The 14,848-nt window shown below is 46.9% G+C and overlaps 1 protein-coding gene across 7 annotated transcripts in view; it reads right to left on the bottom strand.

Moving 5' to 3' along the window:
- The window catches only part of SLC4A7 (solute carrier family 4 member 7), a 470,313-nt gene that overhangs the window by 96,071 nt on the left and 359,394 nt on the right, over window positions 1-14,848 (bottom strand). For all 7 annotated transcript variants that reach the window (XM_085630550.1, XM_085630551.1, XM_085630545.1 and 4 more), the window contains 2 exons: window positions 7,599-7,772; window positions 4,762-4,893 (listed from right to left, as the gene is read on the bottom strand). In XM_085630550.1, coding sequence (XP_085486676.1) covers window positions 4,762-4,893; window positions 7,599-7,772 — 306 coding nt within the window. The remainder of the gene's footprint in view (window positions 1-4,761; window positions 4,894-7,598; window positions 7,773-14,848) is intronic.

The raw sequence follows: 14,848 nt of genomic DNA on the forward strand, positions 1-14,848 counted from the left end.
AGTTTCAATGGCACAAGCTTCCACCCTGCAAAGGACATGCATCATGGTGCTGCAAACTGAAAGTGGGAAACCTGGAATTTTTATTGGATCGGCTAGGTCTCAACAGACGCTGACCCCCCTCAACAGTAAACTTTATTTCCTACCTAATATAACGAGTGGAAAGATAGTCGAAACAAACATGTGGACTCTTTGGTTATTACAGTATGCATAGGAGGCGGAGTTGTCTGTTTTTTATGACCTCTACCTCCCCGTTCTTTTGATAAAAATCACATAGCTGCCGAACCAATGGTAAGATGAATGTAAAGAGAAAGTGTGCTTTCTTGGGGTCCAAACGATGGAGCCTTTCTTCCCCTTTCTCACTCACCTCCTCCTTCGAAAGTGCCATCTTTCTTGCATGGTATGCCCCCACTTTTTGCTGAATTGCTGACTGTACTTTGACTGAGTGTGCTCTGGGCTCCTGTCAATCAGGTGCCCAGGGTCTATGTTCCTTCCCTAAAACCTAAAACCCAAATTGGCAAACCCTGGCCACATGTCAGCCCCTGGTAAATGGTACACTAGGTACCCAGGGCCTTGTGACCAGGGTAGGCCTCCAAGGGCTGCAGCACTTATTGTGCCACCCATAGAGGCCCTGTACCCTAACACAAACACACTGCCCTTGCAGGCTGAGTGTCTGGGTACAAGGTACCCAGACAAAACAAAGTCGACATGGCACACATCCCTGTGTGCCATGCCCACAACCTACACTGCCCTGGCATACATCAGCCACCCCTCTAGCTGGGTGCCCTATGCCAGTGGTGTGGGCACAGGAGCATGATCCCTGTGCCCCTACAGTACCCAGGTCCATTCCTGGGCACAAAGTGCAGTGCTGCCATTTAAGAGTATATGGTGCTGGGAGCTCGTCAAACACTAACTCCACAGCACAATAATGGCAACACTGAAGACTGAGAAGTTTGGTATCAAACTTCTCAGCACATTAAACCCGCACTGATGCCAGTGTGGGATTTAATGTACAAAGCACTACAGAGGGCATCTTAGAGATGCCCCCTGAAACCTACCCTACAATCCACGTCTTGTCTGAGAGGCTGCCTAGGCTGCCACAGAGCAGACATGTTGCTGGACCCCTGGGTGGAGAGCCCCGGCTCTCCTGGGCCTGCAACTGTGCACATCCTGGGCGAGGTGCTAGGTCTCCTCCCCAGGATGGGCAGGGGGAAGCTTCAAAGGCATGCCGCCTTTGTGAGCTTCTCCAGGCCATTTGCTGTACCCAGCAACTGGCCCCCACCGGTTGTGGCCCCCACTCTGGCAGGAAGGCTGGTCGGAAACCCAAAGTAAGGACAGGGGATGTGCCAGCCTCTGCCAACCCCACCCCTCAGGTGAAGCACATCTCCGGGCTTTCGCCATCATGAAGATGGGAGGCCCTGCCCAATCAGGACTAGGCTACTGCCCCCCTCCCACAGGAGGGTGGCAGGATAGGGGATGTACCCACCCCAGGGCAGGGACCCAATGGGTCCCTTCCCTTTACCTACCTGTAACGCCCCTAAATCTAGTATTTAGGGGCACCCTGAACCTTCCCTCCTCAGATTCCGAAAAAGCAAAGAAGAACAAGAAGAGGACCTGCCGTGCAGCTGCTAAGAGGAGGAAGACACCAACTGCTTTGGCCCCAGCCCTACCAGCCTATCGACCCTCGAACCTGCTCCTGCTAAATCCCAGCACCTCCTGTGGCCAGCAACCTCACAAAGACCCAGAGGACGTGTCCCCCCGGTGACTGTGACCCCGAATCCGGCACCCAAGGACCCACCTTGACACTCCTGACAACGCCTGTAGCCTCAGAACCAGGGACCCCCCAACCACGATCAACAGAGGGTAAGATTTCCCTGAATCAAAATGCACCCCTGCACCCGGAGGCCCCCTGTGCCCGACTCCAGGGTACCTACCTATCCTCCAACTACCCAACTTACCTCTCGAAGTGGTGGTGGCACCTGAAGAATCTTCGTCCCAGAGCTTGCAGCCTTTGTTCGTCCTTTAGCTTTCCCATTGAAATCCATTGAGCGCACTAAGGCTCAAAAGCACCCTGCACCCAGACGCCAGAGTGGCCCTGGCAGTGCAACTTCCACTCCTACATACTTCCCCAATTGCCCTGAGCAAGTGACCAGGAGCTCCGCTCCCACAGCCGCGTGGTCTGCTAGTCAGCAGCCACCAACCCAGGCCCCCCTGCCTCCCATAGGATAACATTGGGCCTCCGCTGAGGGTGTACCAACCGTACTTACCACTAACTCAATTTTCTCCTATAGGAAACCATTGACTGTTTTTCTGTGAAATTTCTTCTGTCGATTTTTGCAAACTACAAATATTCTTTAAAAATCGTACCAGTGTGAAAACGTAATTACTTACCTGTTTTTGATAGATGCCCCAGTGCTGAGCACAGGAGCCCAGCACTGGATTACAAAAGTAACGAGAACATACTTTACCCGTAACTTGATTTTTCTCCCATAGGAAACCATTGACTGTTTTTCTATGAAATTTCTTTTAAGTGTCGATTTTGCAAACTTATAAATATTCCTTAAAAATCGCCTGTATAACTTAAACACAGTTTCTCAACTGCTTACAGGTGGTACACTAGTGCTGGATCCAGGATCCAGCACTGACCTAGAAAAAGTACCCATAACCCCACTTACCTACTAAGTGAATTTATTTCCATAGGATAACATTGGTAATTTGATCAGAAAAAGTTTCTAAGTGTCATCTTTTAAAAAAGCAAAATATTGTTTAAAAATCACAACAGTAACTTAACCGAATTTACTCGCTTGTTTCCAAGAACTGTCCCAGGACTGAATCTAGGATCCAGTCCTGGAGTTAGGAAAGTAGTCCTGAAAGTAATCAAGTGCACATAACTTAAAATTCCCATTGAGCTCAATGTATTATTGTGTTTGAAAGTGTGTTGCCTATTGCAACAACCTGTAACTATTCCCTACAAAAGTCAATTGCATATTGCAAAAGTATTTAACTAAAGCATCTCATTCTGAGAAAGGATATTTTGATACCTATTGTTGGTTATAAAATAAAACCATATATTTTTTATATAAACCATTGGCCTAGAGTTCAGTTCTTGAGTGTGTGAGACCATTTGCTGACTGAGTGTACAACAACAAATGCTTTACACTGTCCTCTGATACTGCCTTACTGCACGACCAAGCTACCGCTTTAGAGAGTAAGGTTATATCCAACTTTAAACTCTGCCAAACCTCTGTGGACTGTCGACTCTGTACACACTGTACCTATTTGGGAACAGTATATACAGAGCCACTTGCTCACAGTGAGGCAAAGGTGGTTAGGATAATGACCACTTGTTCAACATAGAAAGGCATCACCACCTTTGGTATGAATTCAGCTTGAGACCTTAACACCAGTTTCCCTGGAAAAAAAGGTGATTTATAGGAAGGTTAGACAAAAAGAGCATGTTGACTCCCCCATCATACAGATGGAATCGCAACCAGGAACACCATTTTAACAGGGAGTAGAGATAATCGACAACTGTGCATTCGTTTACAAGGGTTGCACATTAGAAATTTAAGACACAGATTTAAGTCTGCTGTGGCATGATGAAGGGCTTAGGTGGACACAAGTGTTGTAAACCTTTTCGAAAATTAATCATAACTAGTGATTTGAACAAGGGCAGTTGGTCTGGCAATCATAAAAAGGCTCACAGAGCCAACAGGTTACCTTTAACGGTGCCCAGAACACGTCATCATCAGGCTAAAAACAAAGCAAACAGCAGGTCCAACATACAAAGTAAAAAACTTGTCCCAGCATACACAGATTTAGTTGAAGGATACCTGGCTGCCAAGAGGACAGCTACCTCGGGAAGAAGGCCAAAGATAACTGTGGCCGTTTAATCTCCACACATGGAGGTGCAGGATGCGTGGACTGGAGTGCAGGACCCTGCTCTACTGAGATTACAAAAAGTCATGCCAGGCAAGCAGGCCAAGAAGCCACACAGTGAAGGCGGCACAGACCTCTGTTTGCAACAGTCCTTACAAGGCTTGAATTCTAAATTGGGGGGGTGGGGGGTGACCTACCCTGGAGACTTTTTTTTTAAAGGAGCAGAGCTTCATATGAAGGTATCGGACAAAAGGAAATTATTTCGGCAAGCATGGGTGGCGCTTCAATGTGACTAAGTTAGTTACTGCTGGAGCAGAATAGTGTAAACAAAAAGCCAGGCACCCAAACCGCACCATGGGGTCATTCCTGCCATTTGTAGGTACGAACTGCATCACATTTTGGCTGCCTAACGATTAGGCAAGCAACATGTCACAAACAAACTCTAAAACCATGCCTGCATCCATGGCAAGACTTTTACTATGTTAACTATGGAACTATTAGAAGATTCTAATACCTTTGTACTGTTAACATGAAGAAAAAAAAAATCATTTTCAAAACATATTTCCCGAGCTTAAATGCCTTCAACTACTGCCCTTGAGATGTTAATATTGAAACCTTAACACTGTAAAACCACCAAATTATAACTTAATAAAATAAAATGTACAGAATTCAGGCATCAGAGTGTGATCAGTGGAGTCCTTTTATTCTAGAAAATTCATAGAATATGTTTGAATGCATGCTTGTATGTATGTATGTATGTATGTATGTATGCATGTATGCATGAATAGGTGTTTACTCAGAGTGAACCAAGTTCATCCACTAGACTACATCTCCCCAAACTGAGTGGGTGGATGATTTTTCACATTTTTGTTTAATTTAACTTACCTCCTTTTCTTTCTTTTTCTTGTCATCCTCTTTTTTCTTTTTACTTTCTGGCATAAGATCATCAAGCCAGCTGAGTTCTCGATTCGAGAAACAGAAATCCAACAGTTTCCGGATGAACACAAGAGCGAGAACCTTAGCAAAAAGAAAAGAAGAAACTGTACTCCGCACAAAATGGAGATCGACAACTTCACACAACCGCAACTTTTTTCCTAGATATACTTTCTCAACATGCATTTTTCTAAATTGCCAACCTGGAGAGACCATCATGCTATTGTACAGTAAAGAAAATGACAGAACACAAACTCTTATGCATAGTTTATTACCATCTAGGGGAAAGATGTGGCGCAGTGGCCAGAGCAGCAGGTTCCGGAGCGCAGGGCTCGTGATTTGAATCGCCGGCTGCAGCTCATCATGTGACTAGGCAATAGGTCACTTAATCTTCCCGACAGCCCCCACGCCTTGAAACCCTTGAGGGTGATATGCTTGCGCTTAACAAATACGAATTATAAAGAGGGGACTGAAAGTCAAAAGGTCAATTACAAAATGTCCAACCCACTAACGAAATCGCTTTTCTCTTCTCAGCCTCTGAGGCATAATACAATATTTCAATGTCTTTTTGAACTTCCACTACATTTGTTGCATACAATAGCAAACTTTCCCTGTCAGTGTTTCACTTTCACTGCTCATTTGACAAGTACCGATAAATGTGGTATGCAAGAGCAAATAAATAAAAACTCAAAGAAAATGTGTACCTTATGCTTTCAGAGGCCATTAAGTAAAGGTGCACCGTTCTTTCCAATTGCCCCAGAGTATGTATGTTAATAGTGGCCACACATTAATGTTGCTACACATCTACTTTGAGTAGCATTTAACATAATGCAACAGAAACACTAGTTAGTTTTGCAACCTGATCAACCCCTAAACTTTCTGGCAAGGGACACAAATTAATTAACAGAATGTTAGGAAGGTTAAGACCTCTGCCATTTATACAGCAGAAGAAACCACATTTTAATGCCAAGATTCTCATTCAGGGCACTGACATTTAGCCTTCTGGCGACACTTGCTCTGTAAGGTAAGGTGGATTTGTAGAGCGCTGCTAGTCACCCGCGAGGGTATCCAAGCCCTGAGTAGGTTAGTGTAGGTATGTGGGGACACAGAGGCAGAGTACAGGCAGTCTCAGAGGTCCAGCTAGAAGACTAATTGACAAGCCAATCTTCAGCTTCTTGCGGAAAAGTAAAGAGGCTCTGATGAGGGGGCGGGGGTGTCAGGGGATAGCTTGTTCCCGGATTTGGCGGGTTGGTAGGAGAATGATCAACCTCCGTTCTGCTTCTGAGGATGCACGGTGTGTGAGCGATGCTATTTTCCCATGACTACTATCACCATTACGATATCCCTGTAATTTAGCTGGAGGAGGGGGAGGGGGGGGGGTTGAATAAAAGACTTTCACTTCAAGCATGACCATCTGTTAACTAAATTTCCAGATGAAATGACAATCTTCCTCTGCCATACTGGCCTAAGCAACGACATCTTTAGCAAGCATGCAATTAGACAGAAGTGAATGTGTTTCAAAAGCTTTGCTGCTTCACCCAGTTTGACTCTATAATCCATTGAATAAAGACCATTTCTATCAAGAGACTCTCTACAGTACAGCCAAGCTCCACTGAAAGGAGATGCACCAAAAAGCGTTCAAATTAACCACAGTTAAGGGTGGTTGTTGGCTCCTTCTAGGAGGTTCTGAGGTGACTGTTGGTGCAAAAAGTGTACAATAATTTAATAGGACAGACCTTCCCATGGCTGCCTACTAGTACTACCTTGTGAACTCTGCCTAGTTGCCCAGAACTGAGATCTTTGCCTTTGTGGGTAGCTTGTGTGTACCAGACGTGTGTATGTAGTTGTGAATGGCTGGTGTCCAATTGAGATGATTAACATCTATTAACATCATTGAGATGATTAACATCTATATTTCATGGCTGCATATCGACCCCAGGCGAGGTCTCCTGTACTACCAAGTGAGCTGAGGGTTGACAGGGGATTCTATTCTCACTAGATGGCTATAATCTTAGCTGCTTTTGACTCAATTGACCAGTTAATTCCCAATGCAATCCAGTTGTTTTCCACCCCCCCCCCCACACACACACTAGCTTGACTAATTAGGACAGACTATATAGTTAGTCCAGAGCAAGTGAAAGTCCAGAAGAATCTCTCCGATCGACGTGGCAGGCTTGATAATGGGCAGAAACAGGTTGACAACACTCGGTGCAGCACACCCTGCTTAAGACCATGTTTGCACCTCTGTTACCACCTTCCATGCATTTTTTTTTTTTAGTTCAAAAGGTTATTAGGTTTTCAAATACAAAGCAAAACAAAGGGAAAACAAGTCATACAGGATTGTAGCAAAAAACCTAATGTTCAGACAACATGTGCAGAGTCCGATGACCCTCTATGCTTTTCTAGATCCTGTTCACTAATACAAAGGCATGGTAGTTGAATAAATGGGTATCTTCGGTGTCTCTTTTGGAGTAATATTTTTCTACACCTTGGAATGTAAGCAATAATATAGGGAATTTTTCTTTTTTTTTTAATCCTGCTGAGGCTCCCAAGGGATCCGGTATATACCAATGGGATTCCAGATAATGAAGCACACCAGTGGAATTGGGCGAGGGAAAAAACCTTTTTTCAGTAATACCCTATAGTCAGGGTTTGATGAATTTCTTGTGTTAACTAGTCACCTATCGCTCTAAAGTCCGAATCAGAACTCTCCACACACCCCATTTCCAAGTGTCCTGTTACTTGTGTATGCTGTATCTTATATTGAAGCATGTGTATTGTTAACTTACCATCATTGGAAAGACAACAGCAGCAGCAGAGGTTTTAATCACCCACAAAAGGACCAGACAGGTAAGCTGGATGACTGTGAAGACATGCACCTTCCATAGAGGAACATAGCGTAGATATATCAAATCTGGTTGATGCTTGGCAGGCATGGCAAACAGTTGTATGCGGTCAAAAAACTGTAAAAGAAGAAATGGGTCATGCAATACACTTAATCAAAGGTTGACTTTCATGCAAGAGTCTACTCTTCACATCATAATATTACACTCTGAGTTAATCTAAAATAACTACTAAACCGGACAGATTCAGAAAGCCGATAAATGCGTCTAGCAAAAAATGAGGAAAAAAAAAAAAATCATCAAATAGGACACTTGCTGTCAAAATCGCTTTTAGAGGGCCACGGGGAACACCAACGTTACTTGGCCCAACTAGGGTGGTTGAGGCCTTACACTCCTGATGTTCTGGGGGGTCAGACATACTATCACCTGAGCAACAGGACCACATACAGCTTCTGCAGTGCACTATCAGTGCTAGCTACGTACAAGAAGTCAAAGGCTTCGGGGGCGGGGAACATGAATAGAGATTTGTAAATGCCTCATAACTCAGTGCACAGCAGTGTCAAATCTATGTCCAAATACTTATTTTTATAATAAAAAGTAGTATTTTATTTCTAACTCTATAAATTCAAAGAAATGTTATGACCGGTATAAACAAAACATCCTCATGGAGGATGGGGCTCCAGCGTCTAACTGGCAATTCGCTGTCCCACCCAATCTTAATAATGTGATCGAGGGTATTCCCCATTCATTGGTGGCTACATCCAGGAAATGCTCACTAGTAAGCCTTAACTCAGGAGTCCACTTCGACTTAGAAAACAGTCAATTGTCTTGGTGCCACAGCGCTCTCAGAAGTGACTCCCCGGGACCCAATAGGCCTGTAAGCAGTCTTAACACGTCTAGCAGCGTCACAGAGTCCTATCCACAGGTACTTGCAAGGCTTTAGTTCGGTTTGGAGAGCCGGCTGCCACAGGAGGCACAGCAGCTTCCAACAGACATGTTCGGAGCTTACACAGTTGGATCCAGCAGCAATCGGAGGTGCTCCTCCTGCACAGGAAGTTCTGCACTACCCGGCAAGGGAGGAGGGGATGGATTCTGATGCTCCAGGTCGGGATTCCAGCAAGGTGGGAATGCCCCCACGGCGTACTCCCTGAGTTCATGTGGGAAACTAAGGTGCAATCCTTGATGCTTCCTTGTGATCTACAGGCCAGCACTTTACAGTTCTCGGACAGCGGCCCAATCCTTTAAAGCACACTCTGGATACTGCCAGCCCCTCCTGGCATATAGGGTTGCTGCAACACTACCAATTAACGGTAGTCTGTTCCACGGTGGCCCTTCCTGGCATAAAGTGTCAGTTCTAGGGTCTGCACAGTTATCAGTCCTCGTTCTTGAACAGTATGTTCCCAGTGGCCCTCCAGGTACACGGGTCACAGCAACGAGGGTCACTGCAACAAGGCCATACAGGCTTTCTCTTCCCACATGGCACTCCATTCTGATGGATATCTTCACGGCGACCTGCTGTTGGCATACGATGGTTGACAACTTAAATCTGCCCAAAGACAACAACCTGATCAGCGCAGCAGCAGTCTCCTTGCACCGGGAATCCACTCCACGGTGCTTCTCACTGGACCCGCGCTCCCTCCAACGCTCTCCTGTTCCTCATAGGCATGCAGATATTGGCAAGCAGGCAGGCGCTGAGCAGGTGGTCTTGGTTTCCTTAGGTTCCAGCGCGAGCGCTATTCATGCAGTGCTTGTTTTGTGGCAGCGTTTGTTTTTAATATACTCCTTTGACATTTAATTTAAAAATTGTTTTAGAGTTCTCCCTGGTTCTACCTGCCTGGCCTCGCATACCCCCACCTCTGTCATCACACCTGCACAGTAATCTTGGCATTTCACCGCGTTTTGCGGGTCCTTCGCCCCTGACTCGCGGCGGCCATCTTGGGTGAGTGGGTCCCAGTGCACCAGCAAGTCCTCTCTCCATCTCCTTTGGAGACTATTTAGGTAGCCATGTTTACGCGCAGCGGTCACGCGCAGCGGGGACGCCGGACTGACGCCGGAGTTACGCCAGAGTTCAGCCCGTCTGTGCCTGTCCGAGCCCAGACGGGCTCAGGGCTGGCTGCTATGCCCGCTCCTGGGGAACCGGGCCATACTCTTATTGGGTAGAGTAGGGAAGAACTTTTGTCCTGGCGGCTCACGAATCCCGTACCCTGTAGGTATGTCTATGAGGGCGATCTACCGTTCCTGCCTTGTGGGACATGTAGTGGGGGTCGGTGTATGTCCGTTGATAATTCTGTGCTTTCTATAGCTTTGCTGAATTGCCGGTCTGTACCTAGTCATGCCACAGAAATTAATTCCCTGGTATTGGACCATAAGTTGGATGTGCTATTTTTAAGCGAGACCTGGATCTCTTCCTGTTCGGGTCCTGACATAGTCAGAGCTCTCCCTTCCGGTTTTCTAATGGCTCATCTGGATAGGCCTGTGGGGAGGGGAGGAGGGCTGGCTATCCTTTATAGGGATTCGTTAGTCTGTAAGGTGCAGGACGGAGGGATGAGTGACTGCGAGAGTTGTCAGTTCTCTCTTCGACTGTCACCCACGGCGTCGTTGACAGGCCTTCTGATTTATCGTCCCCCTGGGATATTTCTCTAATTCCTTTTTGGAATCAGCGGCGCTTCTTGCCTCTTCCACTGGCAATTTTATCGCCCTGGGTGATTTTAACATCCACTTTGATGATTCTCACAACTCCTTGGGAGTAGACCTACAAAGTGATCTTCAAGCCTTGGGGATTAACTTGGCTAATTCCGGTGCCACACACAGGAAGGGCCATTTGTTGGATCCCATATTTTCGAACTCGGTCTGCCTCAAGGCTTTTCCAGCGCTGGCCTTGCCTTGGACGGATCATTTTATGGTGCCTGCCCAGTGGCAGTTTGATGTTCCAGTCATATCGGCTCCCAGGGTATACACGGTGGAAAGAGCTTGGTCGAGACTCTCAGTGGATACCTGGGCGGCCCATTTGGAGGCGTCCCGGCCTTCCCTTGGGTCTAATCCGTTAGTCGCCGATGAGAGGCTAAATATCTGGCTGACCAACTCGCTTGATGCTCTCCTCCCTAAGAAGAAACAACTCTCTATGGGTAAAAGAGTGGGATCGGCGCCCTGGTATACATCAGAGTTGAGAACTTTGAGAAGGGGCTGCAAGAGATTGGAACGATCTTGGAGGAAAGATTGGAGCGAAGCAATCCGGAGAGAATACCGGGCGGCTTTAAGCACTTATAAATCCGCCATTCGGGTGGCTAAATCTGTATTCTTTGAGGAGAGAATAGGCTCGGCGGCCAACTCCTCAAAAGAATCATTTAGGGTTATCAAGGAACTTCTAAAAGCCCCCGAACCTCCAGTCCTCCATGCTGACCCTCTTGGGAAATGCTCCGAACTTGCCTCCTTCTTTAAAACTAAAATAGATAACATCCTTTCATCACTCCCTCGGTTAGACGAGGAGACTTCCTCTGATGGTAAGTTGGAGTTTCTGCCCAGGGCGCGGACAGCGGAGTTGGCCTCCTTTGGATCGGTCACTGAGGAAGAAGTTCTCACAGTTTTGACGACCATGAAAAGTGGTTCGCCTAAAGACCCTGCACCACTGAAATATCTTAAGCAGGTGGCCTCTATCATCGGTGGTCCAGTGACGGATTTGATAAATTTATCCTTCGCCCAAGGAATAGTGCCCCCAAGCTGGAAGGGAGCGGTTGTCAAGGCTCTCTTAAAGAAGCCTAACTTGGACCCCGCTGACCTTGCCAGCTTTAGGCCTATCTCTCTGCTCCCCGGCTTTAGCAAGGTAGCGGAGAAGTTGGTCAATCGGCGCCTCTCGGGCTTCCTGGAGTCCAACTCCCTTTTGGGTGATTCCCAAACGGGCTTTCGTCCCGGTCAGGGGACCGATACTGCCCTGTTGGCAGTCGTGGAGAATGCCAGGAGCATTCTGGACACAGGGGGATCAGTGGCAGTGATCCTCCTTGACCTCAGTGCGGCATTTGACACTGTGGATCATCAAGTGCTTCTCCAACGACTGTCGGGGGTGGGGGTCTCCGGGCTGGCCCTGAAGTGGTTCTCTTCCTTTTTGGCTGGCCGAACGTTTGAGGTGTGGGAAGGCCATACGAAATCTTCATCGGTTTCTCTCCAGTGTGGTGTGCCACAGGGCTCATCGCTGAGCCCCACCTTATTTAACATTTATATGGCTCCCCTGGAGAATGAGATACTGCCCCTGGGCATCAAGATTATCAGCTATGCTGATGATACCCAGCTGGTGGTAGGCCTCCCCCAGTCGTCTTACCATCCCGATCAGCTGCACACCTGCTTGGATAAGATCTTCAAGTGGATGTGTAGCTCAGCACTCAAGCTTAACGGCTCCAAAACGGAACTGATGATATTGGGAAACTCCCCTCCTACCCTGTCTCCGAGTAGCTGGCCTAGTTGCCTGGGAGCGGCTCCCACCCCCAAACAGGAGATCAAGAGTCTGGGGGTGTGGTTGGAGCAGGACCTTACCTTTAAGACTCACGCTAAAAAGACCGCAGGCGTGTGTTTTGGTCTGCTCCGTTCAGCCCGTAAGATTTTACCTCTCCTCCCTGTGGTTTCTAGGAGGTTACTTGTTCAGGGACTTATTATCTCCCGGCTGGACTTCAGTAATGCGCTGTTTCTGGGGGCCCCAGAGTCCACCCTAAATAAATTACAGCAAGTGCAGAACGCGGCCGCCAGGCTCCTGATGGATCTCCCCAGGCGTCAGTCTGCTCGTCCTGCGCTGAAGGCGCTGCACTGGCTTCCCGTTAGGGAGAGGGTGAAATTTAAGGCACTCTGCATGGCCCATAAAATCTTGCAGGGGAAAGGCCCTCCTATCCTTCGGGATATGGTGCAACCTTATAAGACCTCTCGTTCCCTTCGTTCAGAGCATCAACATCTGCTGCAGGTCATGAGAGTTAGGAGGGCAAGAACCGGGGGTAGAAGGTTTTCCATCAATGTGGCCATTCTGTGGAATTCCCTTCCACTGCACTTACGCTTGGAATCAAATTTCTTCCGTTTCCGCAAGTTGTTAAAAACTCACTTGTTTCCTGCTTAATACCGGTGCCTCATGTCATGGCGTTTCTTTCTGGATGAGCGCGGGGATGCCCAAGGGTAACCAGGCGCGTTATAAAACTCACTAATAATAGGTTATGTCCCTTGACAAAGCAGAGAGATTAGAAGGCCTTGTCATTCCATTCCTCTACTTCCTCAGGTCTTCACCAGGCATGCCCGAACTTCACAGAATGGAACCCAAGGTCCTCCATGTAAAGTACCATTGCATGCCCACTAGCACTCAGTGTATGCACATACACTGTCCAGTAGTGTTATCTTCATGTATTGTGCCACCCGAGGCACACATACATTCACTGCTTGCACTGCTCAGTACTGTAACCTTTCTATATAGTGCCATGGTGAGCTCCTTTCAGGCATGCACTGCCATCACACATTCCTCATGTGTGATGGCACAACACTACACTGTTCATGTATTTTACTTCTCAAAGGTAAACATACATCCACTGTATGCACTCGCCATGCATGCACTGCACTACATCTCATGTAATGTACCCTCGCAGATATACATTCACCCACTACAGGCACTCCCCATACATGCACTGCACAGTACTGCTCTATCCCTGTACTGTACCCTTCCCAGGCACACATACAACCAGTGCAAAGTCAATCCTCCTGCACTGTGCAGCACTTTATAGCTACCTTATGTAGGCCATGGGATGAGTTAAGCACAGTGCCGTGGAACATTGAAAAGGTGAGCAAGCTTGTAGGTCTCACTCCAGTGACACAGGTTAATAATTTGTAAATGCATTAGGTTTCACCTATGTGATAAATAAGCTGTTTTTTTGTTGTATATTGTAACTTGGAGAATAGTTGTGCACTATAAGCTACTGAAACTCTGTTAAAGTGTTGACTTGTCGTTGTAGCACTATAAAACAGATCTATTGTTACTATTACAGTGAGGCATAGGTGGCTCCAAGCATTTCTATTGTCTCCAACAATTGCACCATGACAAGCTCACAAGCACAGTCTTTCAAAAGCCAAAGAACTGGGAGTGACTCGCATGGTTTTCCTGGAAAAAAATCATTGAAATGTAAACTAGCGCCGGGCTCTGATGAACGATTGGGTCCCCGCTGAATGTGCCCACGTGTAACATAAATGTTGATCATGTTAAGGTGAGATGACAACTGATCTGCTGACAGATAAAAAAAGTGCTGTACACGCAAAACCTTTATAAAATTGTTCAACCACCGTGGATGATAAGGAATATGCTACTTACCAGTATGCATCTGTTCTTGGCATGTAGAGCTGCAGATCTGTACACTTTTGCATAGATCGCCATCTGGTGTTGGGCCCGGATGTTTGCAGTTTGTTTTTCTTCTTGGACAGTCTTTGGAAGTCACGAGTTCGGTGACTCCTCATTCGGTCCGTACTGCGCATGGGCTTCGGCTCCATCCTCAGATTGTTTTTCGCCAGCAGGGAAATGATGGAGCGTAGTGATAACAGTAAGAAACCCATGTGTGTTGTATCTAAATAAGATAGACTGGAACGGATACAGGTAGCCGGGGAGGCGGGTGGGCGTGTACAGATCTGCAGCTCTACATGCCAAGAACAGATGCATACTGGTAAGTAGCATATTCCGTTCGAGGCATATGAGCTGCAGATTGTACACTTTTGCATAGATTATATAGCAGTACCCAGCCCTAGCGGCGACCAACGGTATCCGTTGCAGCGGTTTGAAATAGTGTCCTTAGTACAGCCTGGCCCACACTAGCTTGTTGCTTGGAATGCACGTCTACACAGTAATGTTTTGTGAAGGTGTGCGGAGTTGACCATGTGGCTGCCTTGCAGATGTCATTTAAGGGTATGTTCCCTAGAAAAGCCATAGAAGCCCCTATCTTTCTTGTAGAGTGGGCTTTAGTTGGAACAGATAATGTTCTTTTTGCTTTGTGATAGCAAATTTGTATGCACTTAACAATCCACCTAGCTATCCCTGATTTAGAGATGGGGTTACCTTTATGCGGTGGAGAGAAGGAGACAAACAATTGTTTGGTCTTTCTGAAAGGTTGCGTTCTTTGTATGTAGTACAACAAAGCCCTTTTAACATCAAGTGTATGTAGAGCCCTTTCCGCAACAGATTGAGGTTGCGA

Source organism: Triturus cristatus, chromosome 10, assembly GCF_964204655.1.
Source record: "Triturus cristatus chromosome 10, aTriCri1.1, whole genome shotgun sequence".
Lineage (NCBI taxonomy): Eukaryota > Metazoa > Chordata > Amphibia > Caudata > Salamandridae > Triturus > Triturus cristatus.